The following is a 19,548-nucleotide window of genomic DNA, read 5'->3' on the forward strand; positions in this document are numbered from 1 at the left end:
GGTATTAAACACAAAGTGTCATGTTGAGCTTCTTGTCAACCAACACTCTCATGTCCTTCTCTTCAGGGCTGCTCTCAGTACATTCTCCACCCAGCCTGTATTTTTGCTTGGGATGCCCCAACCGAGGTGCAGCACCTTGCACTTGACCTTGTTGAACTTCAAGAGGTTGGCCTAGACCCACCTCTCACATCTCTCAAGGTCCCTCTAGATGACGTCCCTTCCCTCCAGCCTGTCAATCACACCACACAGCTTGCTGTCACCAACAAACCTGTGGAGAGCATGCCCGTGTGTGAGGCCTGCCTATGCGATATGCAGGTTTGTTCCTCAGATGTTTCTCGGGTCCTGCTGCCCTTCGCATTGGACAGCAGTTTCAGCAAAAACCATTCCATGGCGAAGAGAAGAAAATGAACATGTAAATAATAGCCTTGAGTCTTTTATTGATCTTTATTGTACTGAATACTTTCCCTTTCCCTGTTCTGTCAATTCTTTTCCTTCAGGCCACTTTTCTGTTAATGCCTTAGTGATGTCTGCAGTAATGACAGATGTGCATTCTTCACTGATTGTATTATATCCAGATCTTCCCAACATATTGCCTTGATATAAAATGATCTCAATGTCCTCAGGGCTCTGTGAGAGATTTCAGATTCATGGGAAAAGAGACTTGTGTATCCACACTATCTCTTGCACAGTGCTAAGCTCTGTAGGCAGGTCTCCCAGCTTTCTAAATCCACTGTGCAGCTAAGGAGAGAGACAGCTTGCTCTGCCTTGATGGTGGCAGATTCATGAGTTTGGCTGGAGGTTTTCGAGCTGCAACAATCACAGGGATTGTCACAGTGGTAATGGAAGAAGAGGGTCCTTTGTGCAAACATAACAAATATCTTTGGGAGAGCATGTGTGTGCAGGAGCACTTCTGTACCCCAAGCAGTGGGCAGTGACTTTTGTGGCATCACCATGGGTCAGCCTGTGCAGGTTTTGGAGGAACAGGGCATAGCTGCAGTGAATTTTTTACATAGTCTTGTGCTTTAGAAATCGAAGTGGTAACAGCAGGACTGTCCACATTAAGTCTTCCATGTGCAGCTTTGAGTTTTCTGTGCTGATGATGGGAGTGTTGAATATTTGACCAGTCTACAGTCTTGGCATGAGCCACAGCACACCAGGGAAGAGAAATGCCAGGGCCCTGGGAACCTCTGGCTGTGTGTACACATCGGAATCCCTTAACAGACAGCAGTAAGAGTAAACACTTGGCTTTGGCTAATTTGGTTTTTGGTTTGTTTTTATTTTTTTCCCTCCCTTTACATGATTTTTTCTGCTGTGAGCAGTGAAGATGTTGCAAACAACCCATCTGCGTTTTTGCAACACCTCCTCTGTTCCTTGATTATTTTAGTTTGTTGGTGTCACTTTGCATGTTCATACTATTTTCAAATGTTTATGTCACTCTCTTCCCATATTTTGTTTTTTCCCCCCAGTCGCTTTATAGCATTTGGAAGAGCTTGACTGCTTTCCTTTTGCTTCCCTTTTTACCTTAGTTACCTTAGCAATGTTAATTTTTATCTTCTTATTTTACCTCCTTCTTATTTTTATCTTATAAAGAGATATGGGATTCTTTTTCACCCTCAATCTCACAAAGGAAGCTTCTTTCTTCACCACATCTAAACTTTCTGTTTTCTATTACCTTTTGAGGATTTTTCAAACAAAAAAAGAGGCTAAATTAATAGTGATACTTTAAAGGTGGAAATTTATTCCTCATCTGTTCAAAATTACTTGTTATCCACCCCTGTGATTAGGGAGACACTAATCTGAAGTGCTCTGCTAGACATGGGCCATGCATGTACATATTTCTTGTTCGAAGTTCCTTTTTACTGACAACAAAAGGATGTGTTTTCAGTATGTCTTTTCCTTCTGCATGAAGCAGGTACAATAGTTGCCTGCTTAGCTGCCACACAATAGAAATCTGGGTTGCATTTGAATTTTCAAGGTTGTTGAAAGTGCCTTTAGTAATTTCTTTTCTCCCTTTATAAAATTTTTTTCCTCTCCGTGGGCATGTCAGCCTCCAGCAGAGCTTGGAAAATAGGAAAGAAGAAAAGAAGGGGGGGAAAAATAAATTTTAAAAAGCCAGCAAGGTGTCCTTAGCGTTTCCCGGCACCTGGAACTACTCATCCTGGTTTCACGCAGCGCCGTTGCGGGGGGGGGACCCAGGAATTAGCACGCCAGAAAAACGGGGCGTGAGGGAGGGTTAAAAAAAAAAAGAGAAAAAAAAGAAAAAAAAAAAAAGAAGGGGGGAATAAAAAGGAAACCCCGCAATTTCGCTGCTTCCCTGCCTGCGCAGCGAAGGCACAAAGAGACGGGGGGCGCTGTGGGGAGGGAGGGGTTCCCCCGGAGGCGGGGCCGGGCTGTGGAGCCGGGGCCGGGAGCGGCGGAGCGGGAGGCGCCGGCGGCAGCAGCGGCAGCGGGAGCCGCCATGGAGCCGGGGGGCCGCCGGGGCCGCCCCGCCGAGGAACCACCGCGGCCCGAGGACGAGGAGGTGGATCCCCGCATCCAGGTGAGGGCCTGCCTTCCGAGGGGCGGCTGCGTTTTTTAAAGTTCGTTTTAATGTGTACGTTATGGCTCTGTGTAATAATGGTTGCCTTTTATTTCATTGCTTTTGCTGCGTATGTGCACACATAAATACATACATACATACATATATATATGTATATATATACATATACATACACACAAGCATACACATATACACACACATATGTATATATGTATATATATATATATATTTTTTTTTAATATATTTTTTCCCCGGAGCAGCCCTGGGTGTCCCGGCGCCCGCCGGGAGCGGGGGGAAGCGCCCCCGGAGCGCCCCAGCCCTTTGTTACCCCGGGCATCGCTCCGCGCCCGGCTCTGTTGGGCGTCCCTCCTTCTCCTCCTGCTGAAATCCCCCCCTACGCTTTTTAGTTTTGACCATGACAGCGTGACCTTGCTCGTGGAGCGGGGCTGGTGCTTAGAAATTCATAAATGCGGGAAAATGTAGGGTTTTAAAATTTTATTTAATTATTTTTATCATTATTTTTTTTATTTCTTGTAAAAAGGAGCTTTAGTGGAATATGGTGTTTCCTCTTAGTGAATGCCTTCTGCAATGCTTTTTATTCTTGCATGATTTCTAAACAAAGCTTTTCTCCCCAAAATCGTGTCTCAACCAATAGCATGGTGCAAACTTGAAGCACGCTGTGGTCCCTGAAATGAAATGTATTTTTAGGTCTCTGCAGATTTATGGCTTTTGCCTGGAGCATTGCTGGTACTGTTTGTCATGAATGAATATAACACGTGTGTACATTGCTAAGAGGATCCTTGGCGTAGGTCCCTGCATGCTGTAATTGTCATTCTTTTCTCCATCATGAACATTTTGTTTTCCAGGGCTGTGCAGAGCCATTGCAAAATTCTCAAAACATGGTTACACAGAGCGAGGCCCTCAGCCAAAAGCTAGCCTGGTACTGCCCCGATTTTAAGAGGCTGAGCTTGGTTTGTTGGTCTATTGATCTAATTTCGGCCTTAGGTTCTTCAGCTTGCAACACGTTTCCACATATATGATTTGTGAATTGTTGGCAAAACAATTGGTTTTGTTCAGTTTTCTGTTTGGTTTGAAAAACAGCCTGCTGTGTCTGCTTCCGCGAGAGCCATGAGGTTTTGAGCCTTACAGTAAGAGACAATTAGGTAATTTTTGGATGAGTGTTTGTTTCAGACAACATGGACACCCAAATAGGTGTTTTCCAAGTCCTAGGAGTAAGGAAATGAAATCTGACCGCTGAGGATAAGAGAGCTAAACTGTTGTAATTAATTCCTTTCTGGTTGTAACTGGAGTAATTCTTGTAGTCTAGTGGGGAACTGCTCAAGTGACAATCAATTTACAACGTTCAGTTTGTACAGCAAAACATTGCAAGGCGTGTTCTGTTACACTGGTTGACAATTAAATAACGTTTAAATTGGAGAACACTCCTGTTAAAAATCCCATAATCTCGCATGAAGGAACATGTTGTTCAGATAAAGAAAGCTATCAGGTCTCCTCCTAAGGGTTGCTTTTTCAGGTAAGAAAGACAGTAAGAATGAGCTTTATTTTTACAGTAACTTCATTCATGCCAGCAACACTGCTACTACATATTTATTCAAGGGATTTAACACCTTTGTTTCTGCTGTTACGGGATCAAAATGTTGGCAGGAAGGCAAATTATGTAAACATAACTGTATGTCCCCTGGACTGGTTGGGTTAATAAATGGATTGCCAAAATCCAAAATAAAATACCTCTCATGCACCAAGACGTGTTTCTTATCAGTTCTGTCCTTTCACTGGGTGTCTCCTGTGATAGTACAAACTTTATGCTAATCTTTCGGGGTGGGTGTGTCTGTCTCCCCAGCACCTCGCTGATACTGACTATATTGATTAATGAGACAGCTTACTGTACTTTGTGTTTATTTGTAATAGTGAAGAAGTAGCCAGAATAGGAAATGTGTTGCCTTAACATAAAACTATAGAGCTCCTCTGATTATTTTTTCTTTGAAGTAGCAAAGTAGAAGACCAGTGGCAAAGTTAAGCTGAGCATCTCAAGGTTTTCTCTTTTCACTAAATTCATTAGCCAAAGCTCTTGTGAGCTTTCAGTGGGGATGCTGAATGAGCTTTCTCAGACATGTTTTTTTCCCTGATTTCTTACTATGCATCTGACTTTCTTTCCTTCTAGGGGGAGCTAGAAAAACTGAATCAATCTACAGATGATATCAATCGCAGAGAGACGGAGCTGGAGGTACAGAATTTATCCTTGTGTTTTCCTTTTGTGCATGCTGGATTTTGTGAACAGAAGGACAGTGTTTTTGAGTAGGTTGCCTCCTGATTTTGTGCATCCTGAATGGTAATTTTGCAGCAAGAGTCAAGTGATGATGTTTTTAAAGATATTAATTGACCTAACAGCTGAAAAGAAAGGGAAAAGATAGAGGTATGCTGACAGTGTAAAAACCCTGTGTGGACAACCTCACACACAACCACTGCCAGAACTTATTTTTAGGTTTTGACACTAAGCTTAGACAAGTTTTATTTTTACAAGTCACTGTTTTGTGTTTGTTGATTATAGACAGGGAAAGTTATTTGGTTAAGAGTTTTTTGCCATACAACTATCTGCCAGGTTCTTCTGTTTGGTGGCTGTTTGGGGTTTCTTTAGATTGTTATCTTTGCCTTTTTTGTCATCACTTCCTGAGCAAGGAAGGTGATGAAGGAAAGTTGGACTTAAAGACTTCCTGGTTATACAGAGAGGTTTTCGTGGATACTTAAAAACCTAATAGCAAATTCTGAAGAAATTGTTTCTAAATCCCCAAATTTGAGCTTCTTCTACTTGGTGGTTATTCTGCAAGGCTCAACATTATTGATCTAATAGTGAAGCAAAACAAACTATCCTATGTGTGCATCTAAATTTTCTTTTACTTGAAAAACAAAGAAGATAAAGCCAGTGGAAGTATAAAATGAATATGTGCTTAAAAAACCTGGCATAAAATATAACTTTACATCCTAAATTAATTTGATATTATTACAAAGTTTTGAATACTGTATTAAAACATTCTGAGACTGCAGTGAGGGACATACTATAAAAGTGCATCTGTAGATTTCTGTCTGTACCTTCAAGATGTCAAAGTATGGTTTGTTTGGGTTTTAAGTTTTAAATTTTTTTTGTCTTGTGTGTCTTTTAATGAGATGGATACCTCAAGCATGGGGTGGTTCTTGGTAGAATTTTAAAATACTGGAGTATCCACTGAAAGCACTGAACAGAAAATGGGGTTATGATCTTTGTACAAGCTTTGTCTTGTAGCTTTTTTCTTATCCAAACTTGTTTGCATATTCTGTCATTCGTAGCATGTAGATCATGAATTTATTGGTTAATAAACTTAGTTAAATGGGGAACTATTTGCTACACAAAATGAAACAGTATTTTTGCTGTGAAAACTGTTCAGTGTCACTAGCATGATTTAAATTTTATGAGTGAACTTTAAAAATCAGTATTCTAGTCTGCAACAGTAGCAATTAAATGGACTTCAGGAATCTTTATATAGATAGATTGAAAAAAATCATTATATGTATCTTTTCAGTCTCCTTATTTCATGCTGAGGTACTGAAATTGAAAGATGGTGTTATGGATAGTTGCCTGGATTTCATTAATTTTGTTATAACCTTGCACTGAGGACATGTTATGAACCAGATGGAATAGTAATAATAATGCAAAGGCATCCTCATGAAATAAATCCTAGTGACTTTAAGATGGGATTTTGCTGCTTGATTAAAATTATTCATGTGATCAAGTGTTTGTCAAGCCTGCAGATTTGTAGCTACTGTCTGTGTGGCACATGCTGAGCTGTAGAGGCTGAAAGGCTCCTAGAAATATAACTGTAAATAAAAGAGCAGAATTTCCACATTAACTTGGTCTTACATTGTTGCTTACTCAGCCTAGTAAAGACCAGGTGTTAAGTAGAAATCATATAATCATTTTCTGCATTTTGCTATTATGTGTTTACTGCAGATCTGTCTGTAGTAGTTACTGTAAGCAGTTTTTGATGGAATTAAGGTGAAATACCACTGAGAGTGTGCTTTCTTGAATGTTTCCTCTTCACTTTTCATCCGAAAATCTTATTACTGGATGGATGCCACTTTGTGGTATCATGCAACTGCATAATTTTTAATCCGTAAAGATTTTCATTACACTTGATCTGCTTAAATATTGAGGACAAATGCAGTTGGATGATGTAGGCAAGGCTTTTTTTATATACAGGTTGATAAATGCATTTTAAATGGACTTAAAACCTTTCTAGGGGAAAGGAATAAAAAAATCCCACAACACCCAACACTTGTGGTAAGCAGAAAACCTCTGCATTCATACTCTGCACAAGAAAAGAAAGATTTGCCAAGCAGCCTTACAGGAAAGTTTGGAAGGAGGAGTTTGGAATTGGGATCATTCTGCTTCAAAGGGTTCCAAAATCCATGAAAGCTGTTGAAAATGTGAGCTTCTGGGAGAGCCATGCTGAGTTTCCCTTTGAAGAATTGCACTTTTGGCTCTTATTAGCTGCTTTGGGTCCCTCTTGCTACCCCTTCCTAGTTTGTGGTGTTCCTGCTATATTTCATTAAAAGAAAGATGTGTGTGGGTGTTTTTTAACCAGACAATGGAGTTATATTTATCCTGTTTTTCTAGTATCAGTTTCTTCATCTTTCCAATGTCTTTAATGGATACATAGATGTATCATTACATTATTTAGAGCAAAAGTTGCTGACTGCCAGCTTCCTGTAATATTACTTTGTGGTCCGTACATTCCCACTGTTAAATTTTTCCCAGAATAATCTGGAAAAGCAATGGGAGTGTTTGAGTAGGAGGTATATTTCTTTGAAGGAAGTTCAGAAAAAGACACCCATGTTTTTGTGACTTGATGTACTCTCTGATAAGCAGGAAGGGTAACCCTGTGGCATCTGCATTCTGCAAGACTGTTCTGGACTTCCTGTACGTGGCTCTGTGTGAGTTGCTCTAAGTGGGACTGCTGGCTGTCTCCAGTTCCCATTAACTGGAAAAAAAGGCTGTTAAATCCTTCTAAACCCATGCTTCTGTTGTTGCTGTGCCTCAGGTCTGCATCTGCAGAATGGAAGTAATAATGCTGCGTTACCCAGTGGAAAATGTTATGGGGCTGAATTCAGTAGAGGCTTCTAGGATTTTGAGACCGCACTGGCTTGGTGTAGCCACAGGAATGTCCTTGTTTGAGCAATGTAGAAAATACTGGTGTCTATTGCTTACAGAGGTGATAAAATGGGAAATTCTGTTTTAAGTTGACCAGCCTGCCACTTCTTTAAGTTCTGCTCTGAAACTACCATACGATCTGTTTTTAAGTTGAACAGCCTGGGTTTTTAATCTTCTAAAATAAGTTCTGCACCCATACTGCCTGTGAGAGCACGGGATATACATGCATAGCATGACTTGAACAGATACGTTGAAGTTGGCTACATCTATTCTTTTACTTGGAAAAATTACTCTTTTTTTGCTCTTTTGACCTATCCTGTTAAACCCTGAAGGAATATCCTGACCTGCTGACACACTCTGCCTGTTCAGGAGTTGCAGAGCGGCTGAAGGGCACTGAGTGGCTCGTAGTTATATGTTGCGTTAATGTATTGCCTGTTAATGAATCTTTGATTAGACTTGATTTAAAATCCATAATGCTGCTCATCCTAAGTGCAACACTGAGCATTACTGACACAGCAGAAGGACGATAAGGGTTCTCTGAGGGATTTAACACTTGGCTTCGCTAATGTCCCTGTTTATGTTTGAAGTGTCCGTGAAGGGCTGAGGGAAACGTCCTGCAAGGGAGATACAGGTGTGTTTTGGCCAAATGCAAGAGGTTTTTTCCTGTTTATTGGAAGTGCATCTCCATCTGAACTCGCATCAGGAGCTGTGAATGTACTTAACAAATGTGCATGATTTGTCTGTCCAGCCAGCTCACATGCAACTTGGACTGGCTCTGAAAGTACAACTCATGTAACAAATTAACCCGGGGACCCTCTGGCAGCTTTGTGGGGAGGGGAAATGCAGCACATACCATTAATGTTACCACTGGAATCCCAGCTATCCCAAATGTGGTTTTTGTTAGAGAGAGTTTTTTTGTGTTGCTGGAGCTATGAGCTTGCCAATGTTTGTTCATGGGAGATAATGCACAGGAAAACTGGAGCTGAACAGTGCTGCTTTCAGCCATGCGCCTTATCAGAGGGCCTGGTCGGGATCCTTCTTCTGTGCTTGCCTAGATCCTCTAGTCCTGATCTGCAAGACTTCATCTTAGTTTTAATCCTGGATAAAGGTCACCCTGGGTTGCTGGATAAAAGGAAAGGAGATTATTAGCTGTGGTGCTCTTTCACTTGTGAGCCTTGTCAGCGATTGAGCCCCTCTCAGAAGGGGAAGGGCTTTCTGTCGTGGTTTAACCCCAGCTGGCTGCTAAACATGACACAGCCTCTGGCTCCCTCCTCGCCGGTGGGACAGGAGGAGAACCAGAAGAGTAGAAGTGAGAAAACCCATGAGCTGAGACAAAGCCAGTTAAGTAAAGCAAAAGCTGCACACACAAGCAAAGCAAAACAAGGAATTAATTCTCTGCTTCCCATTGGCAGGCAGATATTCACCGGTTATTTAGAATTGCTTCTTACTTCTTCACTAAAATACTTGGTTTTAGGAAAAAAACTTGAGCTGTTGACCCTGTCACATATAAAATATGTAAGTAGATTTAAAAGAAAAAATCTTCCATCTTTCAGGTTTTAGAGAAATGACCTCTCAGTGTCTGGAATCTCATTCTGAGCATGCCTGCTTGGCTTGAGGAAACATCTATCTGTGGAAACATCCGCCACCTTATCAGTATCCCTGTGCAGCATTTTCCAGTGTCCACAAAAGAATGCAGAGATAAGGGCAAAGCAGCTCACTGGCTGGTGTTCCTGCTGGCTTTTGGCGGAGGTTGTACATGGGGGATGGATTTATCCAGCACTATCAGGACAAATCTTTCCACATTTCTTTATGATCTACTTGCTTCCGTAGGAAATGGCTCCTGTGTGTGAATTGCTTGTTGTTTTGCCTTCTGCTTTCATCCAAGGATGAGTAAGGGAAGGCTTCTTCCTCTGCTGTGGCTCTGGAAAGATTTTGTCAACCAAGTGAGTCAAAGGGCTTTACTTGATTCATGTTCTTGACGTAAAGATGCGTTTCCAGCCTGAGAGAGGAAGGGTTAGGTGGAGAAATCTTGCTTTGGAAGGAGCACCCAATACCCTCCCATGCCTACTTTCTTCTCTCTTCTTCTAAGATAATTAAAAACATTTGTAGTAAAAAGTATTGGTAATCTCAGTTTGTAACTGTCTGCAAGCAGGAGGTTAGAGCAACTTTCAGGTACTGATTTTTTAATTGTTCTTGGATAGCAAATTATTAGCTGCCTTAAAAAAAAAAAACAAAAAAAAAAAAAAAACCCAAAAAACCCACAAACCAAAGACTTTTCTTATCCCTTAAAAACTGAGACACCACTTATCCCCTTCCTTGCACTTTGTTTTTAAGGTTAGGTTGCCAGTCTGGCTTACTTGAACTACTCAGGTACCAAAGAGATGTTAAAAGTGTTTTTAACTGGTTTGATGCTTGAAGGTCATTTTCTGAGCACACCTTGTGCATCTGTTTGGTGTGTATGTATGATACTGATGCTGGTTTAGCTTGGAGATGAGCTTTTGGAGCTGGTAGGTCTTTGTAGCAGAAAAGATGGGTATGGTTCCTGTCAGCCTCTTGGAAATAGATGAAGCCTGTCTCAGCCAGCAATTCCATTTCCATGCACCTCCCATGCTTGCCAGAGGTTCTGCACACCAGACTGGCAGAACGGTCATGAGACAACCTTTGTAAATTAAATTTAGATGTGCTTGGTACTAAGATGATTCAGACATGGTTGATATATAAAGCTCATTTTAAAAATAAAATTGTTTGAAAATGCATGTTTCATTTGATGGGCAGAAATAGTTATTTGCTTGTCATCTGGCATCTAACACCAGCTCATCACCATCACTCATGAGTGAGGAAAACAGGCATGCTTTTTTCATCTGACAGGTGCTGTATAGGTTGAAAATTGTATTTTAGCTTTTTAGTTATTTTCCCCCACATTTGAGAATGGATTTTCAAAATGCTGCTGTAAGGATGACCTATCCCTAAGTGTGGTCCCTCTTTCTGGTGCAGTATCAAAAAGCTGCCCAGCAGCAAGTCACTGGAAACAAAGTCTGCTTTTAATAATGAGCTATTGCAGCAAAACTATATATGAGGTAGATGTCTGACATGCTCCTTAAGACAGTGCTAGTGAAATCTCTTTTGAAAGAAAAATGCTAAGGATTTCCAGGAAGAAAGTTGATGAGTGTGGAGCTCTTGCAGCCATAGCACAAGATGTTGAAACGTAAACTGCAGCTGTCCACGTGCTACACTAAGTGCTCTGCCTGCTAGAGTGTGTGTATGACAAACACCTAGCTAGTGAGAGTCTACTTGTTAAGGCTGTAATTTAAGTGAGAAGCTTCTCCTGCTACTTTTAAAAAATTTTTTTTAACCTTGCAACACACATTGAGGATAAATGCCTTAATTGGCTTTTGTGCAGCTTGGAAAGGGTTTATCATCATCTCATTTGAGCAAATAGGAGAGGAAAAAAACATTGAAAGCTGACTGCTAACGTTTTCAATGTCACCTTTCTATTGCTAAAATCAGAAGCAAGGTGTTCTTAAAAATGATCACAGAAGATTAGGAGTGAGTAGAGGGGAAAACAAGCTTTAAAAATTCCAGGGTGTTTGAGATGTCTCATGTCAGTTGCATTGCTTCTGTTAGATTCTCTGTATGTATTCAGTGCAGTGATGAGAAAAACAAAATGTGTTTTTAAAAAACAAAAAACCCCAAAACATAGAAACTCGCCCAGAAATGGTGAGAGTGACTCACATATTACCTAAGGCTGCTGTTATCAATGAATAGCATTTCTGCTGGAATGAATTATCTTTCCAGAAACTGAAATACAGAAACTAGAGATTGAGGACTGTGCTAGAAAATTTCTGTGGCATATGCTGCCCTGTCTTGATTTTGCTCATGACAGCAAGTTGCAGGAATTGACATATTTTCCTTTCTCTGTTATCCATGTGTGCTACATAAAGGTCTAAATGAAGCAAGAGTTTGGCAGTTAAATAGTAACACTTGCATGGAGGGGCAAGTCACACCAGAGGATTTGATAAGTAGCTTGAAATTGTCATGGTTGTCTTTCTAACACGGGTGTAGGACTTACCCTGTGCTGGGGACCACGAATGAGCTGCAGTGATACGCTGTTCTGAGCCTCTAAGTTTTTGATGTGTCCTTACAGAAATCAGCATTAGGAGGATTTATAGCTTTGAACAACTTCACATGTGGGTCGAAGTGTCTCACTGACAGTACCGTGGGAGGCCAGACATAAAACAGTGAATTAATTCCCAAGTTACTGCCTCGACCACAGGCCCATTCATTTCCATGAGCAACAGATGTGCTTCTCACATCCCATAAGGAGCAAGTGCACCAAGCCCAGTCCTACTGACTGGTGCAATTGCCTTGTTGCTTCTGACCTCCCCATTTTCACGTGAGGTGTAAAAATAGCTGCTGCACCTGTAGTTCTAACTCAGACTTCCCCAGGATTACCTGCCAGGGGGGTTTTGTGCTGTTCCAAGGGTGATGTCTTCTGCAGGTGCTCTGCCAGCATGTGGCAGAGCCCACACCCCAGACCCAGGAGCGTGGCTGAGTGTTTGCAGGGGGGAGCTGTGCCCCTGCACTTTGGGTTGAGGAGGCTGGGTGGTGTGGAGACACTGGGTTCCCACAGAAGCACACATGCAATGTGGGATTGTTTGCTTTTGTAGTGTAGTTGGGGCTGGTGGAGAGTAAAATGCTGTGTGTAGGGCTGCAGAGGGCGTGTGTTTGGCATTCCACCTCAGAGACCTTGGCATCCTGCTGCTGGGTCTGAAGGGGATGGCTGGAAACCTTTGGTAGGGGGACTAATCCCAGCAGAGAATTGAGCATCTGCTTATTCTGTCATGCAGGTATTGGAGCCTGCAGGCTTGTGTTCCTGGCAGTCAGGAGCCTGAGAATAAATGCCACTTAAAATAAGTTGTGATGGATGATACAAAGTTCCGGGGTGTTTTGGTTTTCGTTATTGTTCTTCACTGCAAGAATGAGGGTGGTCAGACCTAAATTAAGCCTTAAAAGAAGAACCAGTCATCTTTGGAGGAAAATGATAAACTGGAATTTCACACCAGTGTGTTCTTCAGCTGAAGCTTTGTATTCTGTGTAACTGACTACTGTGTGGATGGGAGTTTGCTCATGGGCAAATGTCTGTTTCACCATTTGTAAGACCTGTGCTTCAGGCAGCAGTTAGAGGAGCACTTGGAGTTCAGTAATTTGTATCTGCTTCGGAGTTAAAGGGAAATGAATGGGTACAGAAGTTGCTGTTAATTTGACTGCTTTGTTCATAGTGTCCTTTGTTTTCTTTTGTTTTTTTTAAACTCCAAGTGGGGACTAGTCATCTTTTTCCTGTGGGATAAGACTGTATATAATTATTACATGAGTAAATTTGGGGTAGGTCTCCAAGCACAGATTTGTAGTGATGATTTCTTTGTTCCAAGTGCTTATCTTACAAACATGGGAACTGAATCTTTTGGATGAATCACTGCATAGGGATTTTTTTACTTAAACTATCTGCTTTGCCTAACTAATATCCTTAAATGCGGCTTTCACAGAGTGAAAAGAAATCTTCCGGCTTGTTCATTTAGAAATGAGCTTTTAATTCTGTTCCTACACTTGCAAAGAATTTTTCTCTTTGCTAAATATACTTCAGTACTTAATATTTTTCATGCAATATAGTCATCATGCTTGGAGTCTTTTTTCAGTTACTTATGAAACTCATTTTGAGCAGTGAACCATGTATGGTCCAGTAATTTAATTGGAAATATTCAAATTCTTCTCACTGAGAAAATCATTGACTCAATAAATATTGTTTCAATGATACATTTCAGGCTTTCACTGAGAAATGAGATTATTGACTGGATTTGAGTTAATGAAATAATAAGTTAATGTCCATTTAATTCTCCATTTTTGACCTTGTTACCCATTTGAATAATTCCTTAGAATAAATTGGAGCACCTTAAGAATCCAAAGCTATTTGTCCTGGACTAAGATAATGCTGATGCTGGTTCAAGTTTTACATAACACTAAAAGGAAGCAAAGAAGCTTTTACAGAAGTGTGTTGCTTTTTCTGTAAAAACTGATATATTGTTGCATTTTTTTCCACTTCTGAGAGCACAGTGGCAGCTTTGAATGTATTTTAAATCTTCCAGTGAATAAGCAGTTTTGCATTCTAGAAATCATCAACAATAATGACAAAACCCTCCTGAATTAGGGCACTTCTTCAAGCCAGCTGCTTCCTGATTATCAACATGTCACTTCAGCAGTCTGCATAAATGTTGCACTTTAATTAGAGTTACAAGCCTTGTTGAGAGCTCACATGGCCTTTCCTCTTCATCTCCTTAAATCCTGGGCCAGGTCCCAGCCTGAATTTGCATCAATCTGCAATAATTTCATATATTTAGAGTCTGTGGTGGATTCTGAGATTGAAATCAGAATCACTTTGCTTACATGTGTGGAAATTTCAGTGGAGCAGAGAAAATATTTTAATTACTTTAACTAGTCATGTGAGGAGCACAACACATCCCATTTGGAAATAGCTGGATTTTTTAAAATATAGAAAATATTAACAGTGAAGTAGAATGTAGGTGCCCTTCTCCATTGATAGAAACCACAGCTGAAGAGATGGGCTTTCTGTGCCAATTCTAGCTGATTTGCCAGCCTGCTGTGTGTGGGGGGTTGCCTGCCTGCTGGCACCGTTCTAGCTTTATGTATGTGAGATGTCTTTGCCAGTGAAGTCCCTCTCAGAGCTTGTTACACTGCTGTTTACCTCCTCACAGAGTGAGTAATTTACAAACAATTCCTCCCTGAGAAACCCTGCCAGAGGTAACATCTAGAACAGGCTGTTGTAGGCTTTATATAAAAGCTGTCACTGAAAGACAGCTTTCACTGAAAGATTTGGTGTCTAGGATGCTGGTTTTAGGATTTGGCTCTGGGTTCCAGGGTTCCTCTGCTGAAAAATTCTTAGTCCAAATGCCAGTAACTCTTTTGAATGTGTCAGCTCCTATGTGAATCTGAAGAGGAACCTGAAGGTAGGAGTAAACAGGTAGAAATAATTTTTAAAGCTCTAATCTGCCTCTGTCCTTTCTTCCTTTCCTGCAACGTTTTGAAGGATGCGCGCCAGAAGTTCCGCTCTGTGCTGGTCGAGGCAACAGTAAAACTGGATGAGCTGGTAAAGAAGATTGGAAAAGCAGTAGAAGATTCTAAACCTTACTGGGAAGCTCGGAGGGTGGCCAGGCAGGTAAGAACTTTCTGCCTTACAAGCTTTTGGTTGTAGTTGGAGGGCACACACCGATGGTGTTGCTTTCCTGCTATTAATAACATCCTAAGCATATGCACTTGGCTGGCACTGGGCTGTGTCTTCAGTTGCATGTCAGCCATGGGAATTGATGGCAAAATGGATTTCTTCACAGCCACAGCTGCACATGCTCTTCAAACCCAGAACAGCTACAGCAGACACAATAGCAAAAGACTAGATCTCTTCTCTCATTCTAAATGGCCTTTCAGAGCTCTCTCCTATCAGTAGTGTTACTTATTTGAAAATACAGTGTAGACTTTGTGTATGTGGTTTTTCTTCTTAAAGCTAAATGCTCAGCAGCTAAATGGCTGCAGCTGGAAGCTGCAGGGAAAAAGGCTGGAGTGGGGCAGGGTTTGGTGCTGATTGGGTTGTGCAGAAGTAGGAACATGCTAAATGTGTCTCTAAAGTGTTTTGGTTTAGGGACAAACCGACCTTGGCTTTCTCTGTCATCAGGGCCTTACTTCCCATGCCCTGACTACTGCTTGATTATTGTTAGGCCTGTGTAGCTCAGGGAGGGATGAGGTGTGTGGAAGGAAGACCTGCTGGATGAAGAGAAAGCCAGAAAGATTGTGACATGTCAGGCAGCATCTCATTTTATGGAAGAAGCTGCTGAGAGTTGAGTGTGTAGTGGCTTAGGCAGTGCTTCTGCTGGGTGTTTGTGGTGGTGGGGCTTGCTGGTGGGTGAGGCTTTTTGTTTTTTTCCCCAAGGGAAGCATGTTCCTGGTTGGTATTTCTGTTTTCTCTTGAGGTAGGAAGAGTCAGGAAGAACTGCCTAGAGCTGCTACTTCTGTGCTTGGCTGGAAGGATGTGTGTGGGGCGACATCTGTGGCTGGGTAGCTGGGATGTGATTGTGTTCAAGGGGAGAGTGAGAGATTGGGTGGCATGTGTGAAATATATGAAAACTGCAGAAGGATTTTGTTCATAAAAATAGGTAGAGGGTTGAGAAAAGTAGGGTAGGTGTGTACCAGGAGGCCGAGAGTAAACTCTCAGGGTAAGAGAAGGGGAGGGAAGAGAATGTGTCCTCAGAACAGCACACAGGAAAGGGAGGCATGAACAAGCTTCGTTGCCTTGAAAGTTGGTGAAGCAGGAGCTGGGTTGATGGCATGTGGCATACAAGATAATATGTGACTATGTTGATGCTTTAAATTGCATAGCATTGTTTGGAGCCATTGTCTCAGGGGATGGGGATGAGCTGTAAGAGCTATTAGGCTTAATCCTGCAGATTAGAAGCACTGTGACAAATAGGTAAACTCTGCCCTGCTTGCTGTGCTCTGAAGTATCTACCTCTCATATGTAACTGCTCTGAAACCCTGCTCATGAGGACTATGGTGTGTGCTAGAGATAAACCAGTGGTGAGCATCAGAAGTTAGTAATTGTGTAAACTAGTATGTGCAATTTGGAGAAACAATCCCTGCAACCCTGCCTTGAGCATGATCTTATTCTTCTATTATGATAAATAGCTGGGTATGGCACAGCATGCGTAGGACTTCAAGAGTTACACTTGGAAAAGTTCATGGTAGAAGCACACACTTTGCAGTACAGAAAAAAAAAAAAAAATCAAAATATCAATTGACTTGGAGGTTTGTAACATCACAAACTTGGAGCAGTGAACTTTGCCCTCTGTCCTGAAGCTGGCAGCAGATTATGTTCTGGAAATGGAATTTTGTATTATGTCTCTGCTACCCCTGAAATCCATTCAGTCATTCTGGTTCAAAGGTACTTTGGAAGACCACTAAGAAACCCAAGCTCCTGAAGGTCCTTAAATTAGTAGAATCACTGTTCCAGTAGTAGGCTTGTTAGGGGGAACCATATTTTTCTCCCAATCTATTCTGTCACTAGCTAGATTTAAATGCTATTTATCCCAGATCTGTTTAATTGCTACGCATTTGTTTGTATTTTAATTCCTTGATAGCATTTTATTTTAAAGAGGGGTTGCCCTTCTAACCACTCATTTCACTTTTTTTCATTTTGTTTAATGGATCTGATCATGGAACAGAGTTCCCACTTTGTATATGCTCAGCAGACAGAGACAGAAGATGGTCTCTTTTGCCCTTTGTCTAGTAACATCTTAAAATGGAAAAGAGGACTGCAAGCATTGAACAATGGTGAATCTATCTGGAAGCTGGGAGATTGGAAAGATTGGTGCCAATAATCAGTAAAGCATCTGCTTAAAGAGTTTTTCTAGTTTTAATTTAATCTAGAAAAGGTCCACTTAACTGGGAGCAAATCCACTATGATAAAGTATGGAGAAGGGGTGAATAGGTAGGGAAATATGAAACTGGAGGAATGTACCAGAGTATTAACATGGTTAGGTGCCAGTTTGCATTTCTTTTTTTACTTTGATTTGCAAAACTGTAGAGAAATCATGGGAAGAACTTGTTATTATTTTTTATTCAAATTATTAACATCATCTGGCCTATGAAGAATTGTCTTCCTCCTTCTGTCTTTACACTTATTTTAGAGCCATTAGGCTGCATCCAGAAATATAGGTACAAGGTTCTTGGGGCCTGAAACAGCTTTAATTAAACAATAAGGGAAAATTGAGTGACTCTACTAGTAAGAGAAAGGGAAGTGTAAATTCCTGTTTGTTGTTCTCACTAAAGGGAAGTAAAACTATGACCTTGTAAATTTTAAGCCTTTTGGAAATACAGAATTGCATAATTAATGACTCTTAGTTTGGCAGAAATGCAGGAGTTGTCCAGAGTTACTTGGGTTTAAGATGTTGGCTGCAGGGTAAGTTGCCTGATGCAAGCTGTAGTAAGTCACATGGAGGAGTTTGCTTTCACACGGCACCAGCACGAATCTCTTTTGGAAATGTGTTTCATCTATTAAGATAAAACCCACTGAAAAGGTGTGAGGGCAGTGATGTGGGGTCACCAAAAACCAGGTCACCAACTATAGTATAACACTGGAGAAGCTTTAGGATCTTGAGCCCTTTTGTCTACTCACCCTTATCCTGATCTTGTGCAATCCTCTGTTGGCATAAGATAGGGAATTTAAAACAAATTAACTCTTCTATGCAAAAGTCCTGTAGGATCTTGTTTGTGTTATGTTTGCCAAGAGAGCCATGGCTTGCTTGGCCTATCTCAGGGTGAAACTTTGCTTCACCAGAACATTGGTCCCTTAGTGTTACGATCTGAGTACTTTGCTCTCTGAAATGGTGGCCCAGGGAGTCAGGATGCTGTCTGTTGGTACCAAAGCAGTAATATTTGGCTTTTGCTGAGACTCAAGTGAGATCTAGCTAATATTCATGTTCAAGGAGATTTCATGTAACTTCTGCCAAGACAGAACTGTTGTGATTCCTCATTTGGTACAGCAATGGGCCTTTTCTGTTGATTGCAGACACCACCTTACTGTTTTGGAGCACTTTGATTCCAATTTGTTGTTTAATTAAATTTTGAAGTACTTGTGCTGTGAGAGCATTCTTTGTTTGGCATATTGTCTTTTCATGTTGTTCTTGTAACTTATGCAGTAATGCCCATGTTCAGTGGAAGAACCTTGGTAGAGGATTGTGCATATACACAAGCAATGCCCACATTGCAGCAACATGAAATTCCTGTAACCCAGAAGGTGACTCAAGTTCTAAATGTTCAGAAAATCAAACTTCACTTGTTTGTTTGGTTTGGATGGTGGTTTATTCTTTTTTCTTTTTTAATTTTCTTTTCCACTAGTAGCTGCTTCCCTAGTTGTCTAGTCAAAGAATTAGACTTCTCTTACCCAAAGCTAATGGGGAAGAAGGGTGAAGTTGCCAGGAAACATTAATAATGTAAACAGAAGTCCTGAGCCTCTGAGGTAAGGAGTATCTTAAGCCACTGTTGACTTAACATTTTGCAGGGCTGGGGCTGGAAAGTGCCTATGCAATGGTGTTCACAGTAGCGTCTGAACAAGTGACAGAGCAAGTGACAGCCCTGGTGACAGGATGCTGTGCAAAAGCAAGTGTGGTCTAATGCATAAATCACTGGGCTGGCAGGAGCTGATTTTGTGCTGCTGCATGGCACAGATGAATGACTTCATGTCTCTCAGTTCCCATGTAAAATGAAGCTGTCATGCTGCTGTGAAGCTGAGTTCATTAAGGGAAGTAAAAGCACTTTGGGGTCACTGGGTGAGAGGTGCCATTAAAACACTGCTGTCCATATATCATCACTTGTGAACCCATAGACAAATTGAACAGGAGACGTGCCTTTCTGTTTTGCTTCTGCTAGAAAAAGAATCTGATAAAAGTGTATTCCCACCCCTACAAATAAAACAGTCCATACACTTTTAGTGACCCTAACCTGACTAAAAGCCCTGGGAGTATTGCTTTTAATTGAGTTTCAGCATTTTTTGGTTTGTTTTTGGTTCTTTTTTGTTGGTTGGTTTTTGTTTGGTGGTGGGCTGGTTTGGTTTGGTTTTGTGGCAGGGTGAGGGGTTACATTTTATTAGCTCAGATTGGGAGTAGGCAAGAATGCTTTGCTTAGCTTTAGTTCTGAACCTGTTTGGGAGAGACATGGTTTTGCTTTGTGATACTCCCTTCACCCCTCT

General features: G+C 41.3%; 1 protein-coding gene across 1 annotated transcript in view; it reads left to right on the forward strand.

Moving 5' to 3' along the window:
• Positions 1 to 2,410: 2,410 nt before the first annotated feature.
• Positions 2,411 to 19,548, forward strand: part of SH3BP5 (SH3 domain binding protein 5) — a 51,205-nt gene continuing 34,067 nt past the window's right edge. Inside the window, exons 1-3 of the mRNA XM_053959194.1 lie at positions 2,411 to 2,539; positions 4,722 to 4,784; positions 14,842 to 14,970. Coding sequence (XP_053815169.1) covers positions 2,459 to 2,539; positions 4,722 to 4,784; positions 14,842 to 14,970 — 273 coding nt within the window. The 5' untranslated portion in view covers positions 2,411 to 2,458. The remainder of the gene's footprint in view (positions 2,540 to 4,721; positions 4,785 to 14,841; positions 14,971 to 19,548) is intronic.

This window comes from Vidua chalybeata, chromosome 1 (assembly GCF_026979565.1).
Source record: "Vidua chalybeata isolate OUT-0048 chromosome 1, bVidCha1 merged haplotype, whole genome shotgun sequence".
Taxonomy (NCBI): Eukaryota; Metazoa; Chordata; class Aves; order Passeriformes; family Viduidae; genus Vidua; species Vidua chalybeata.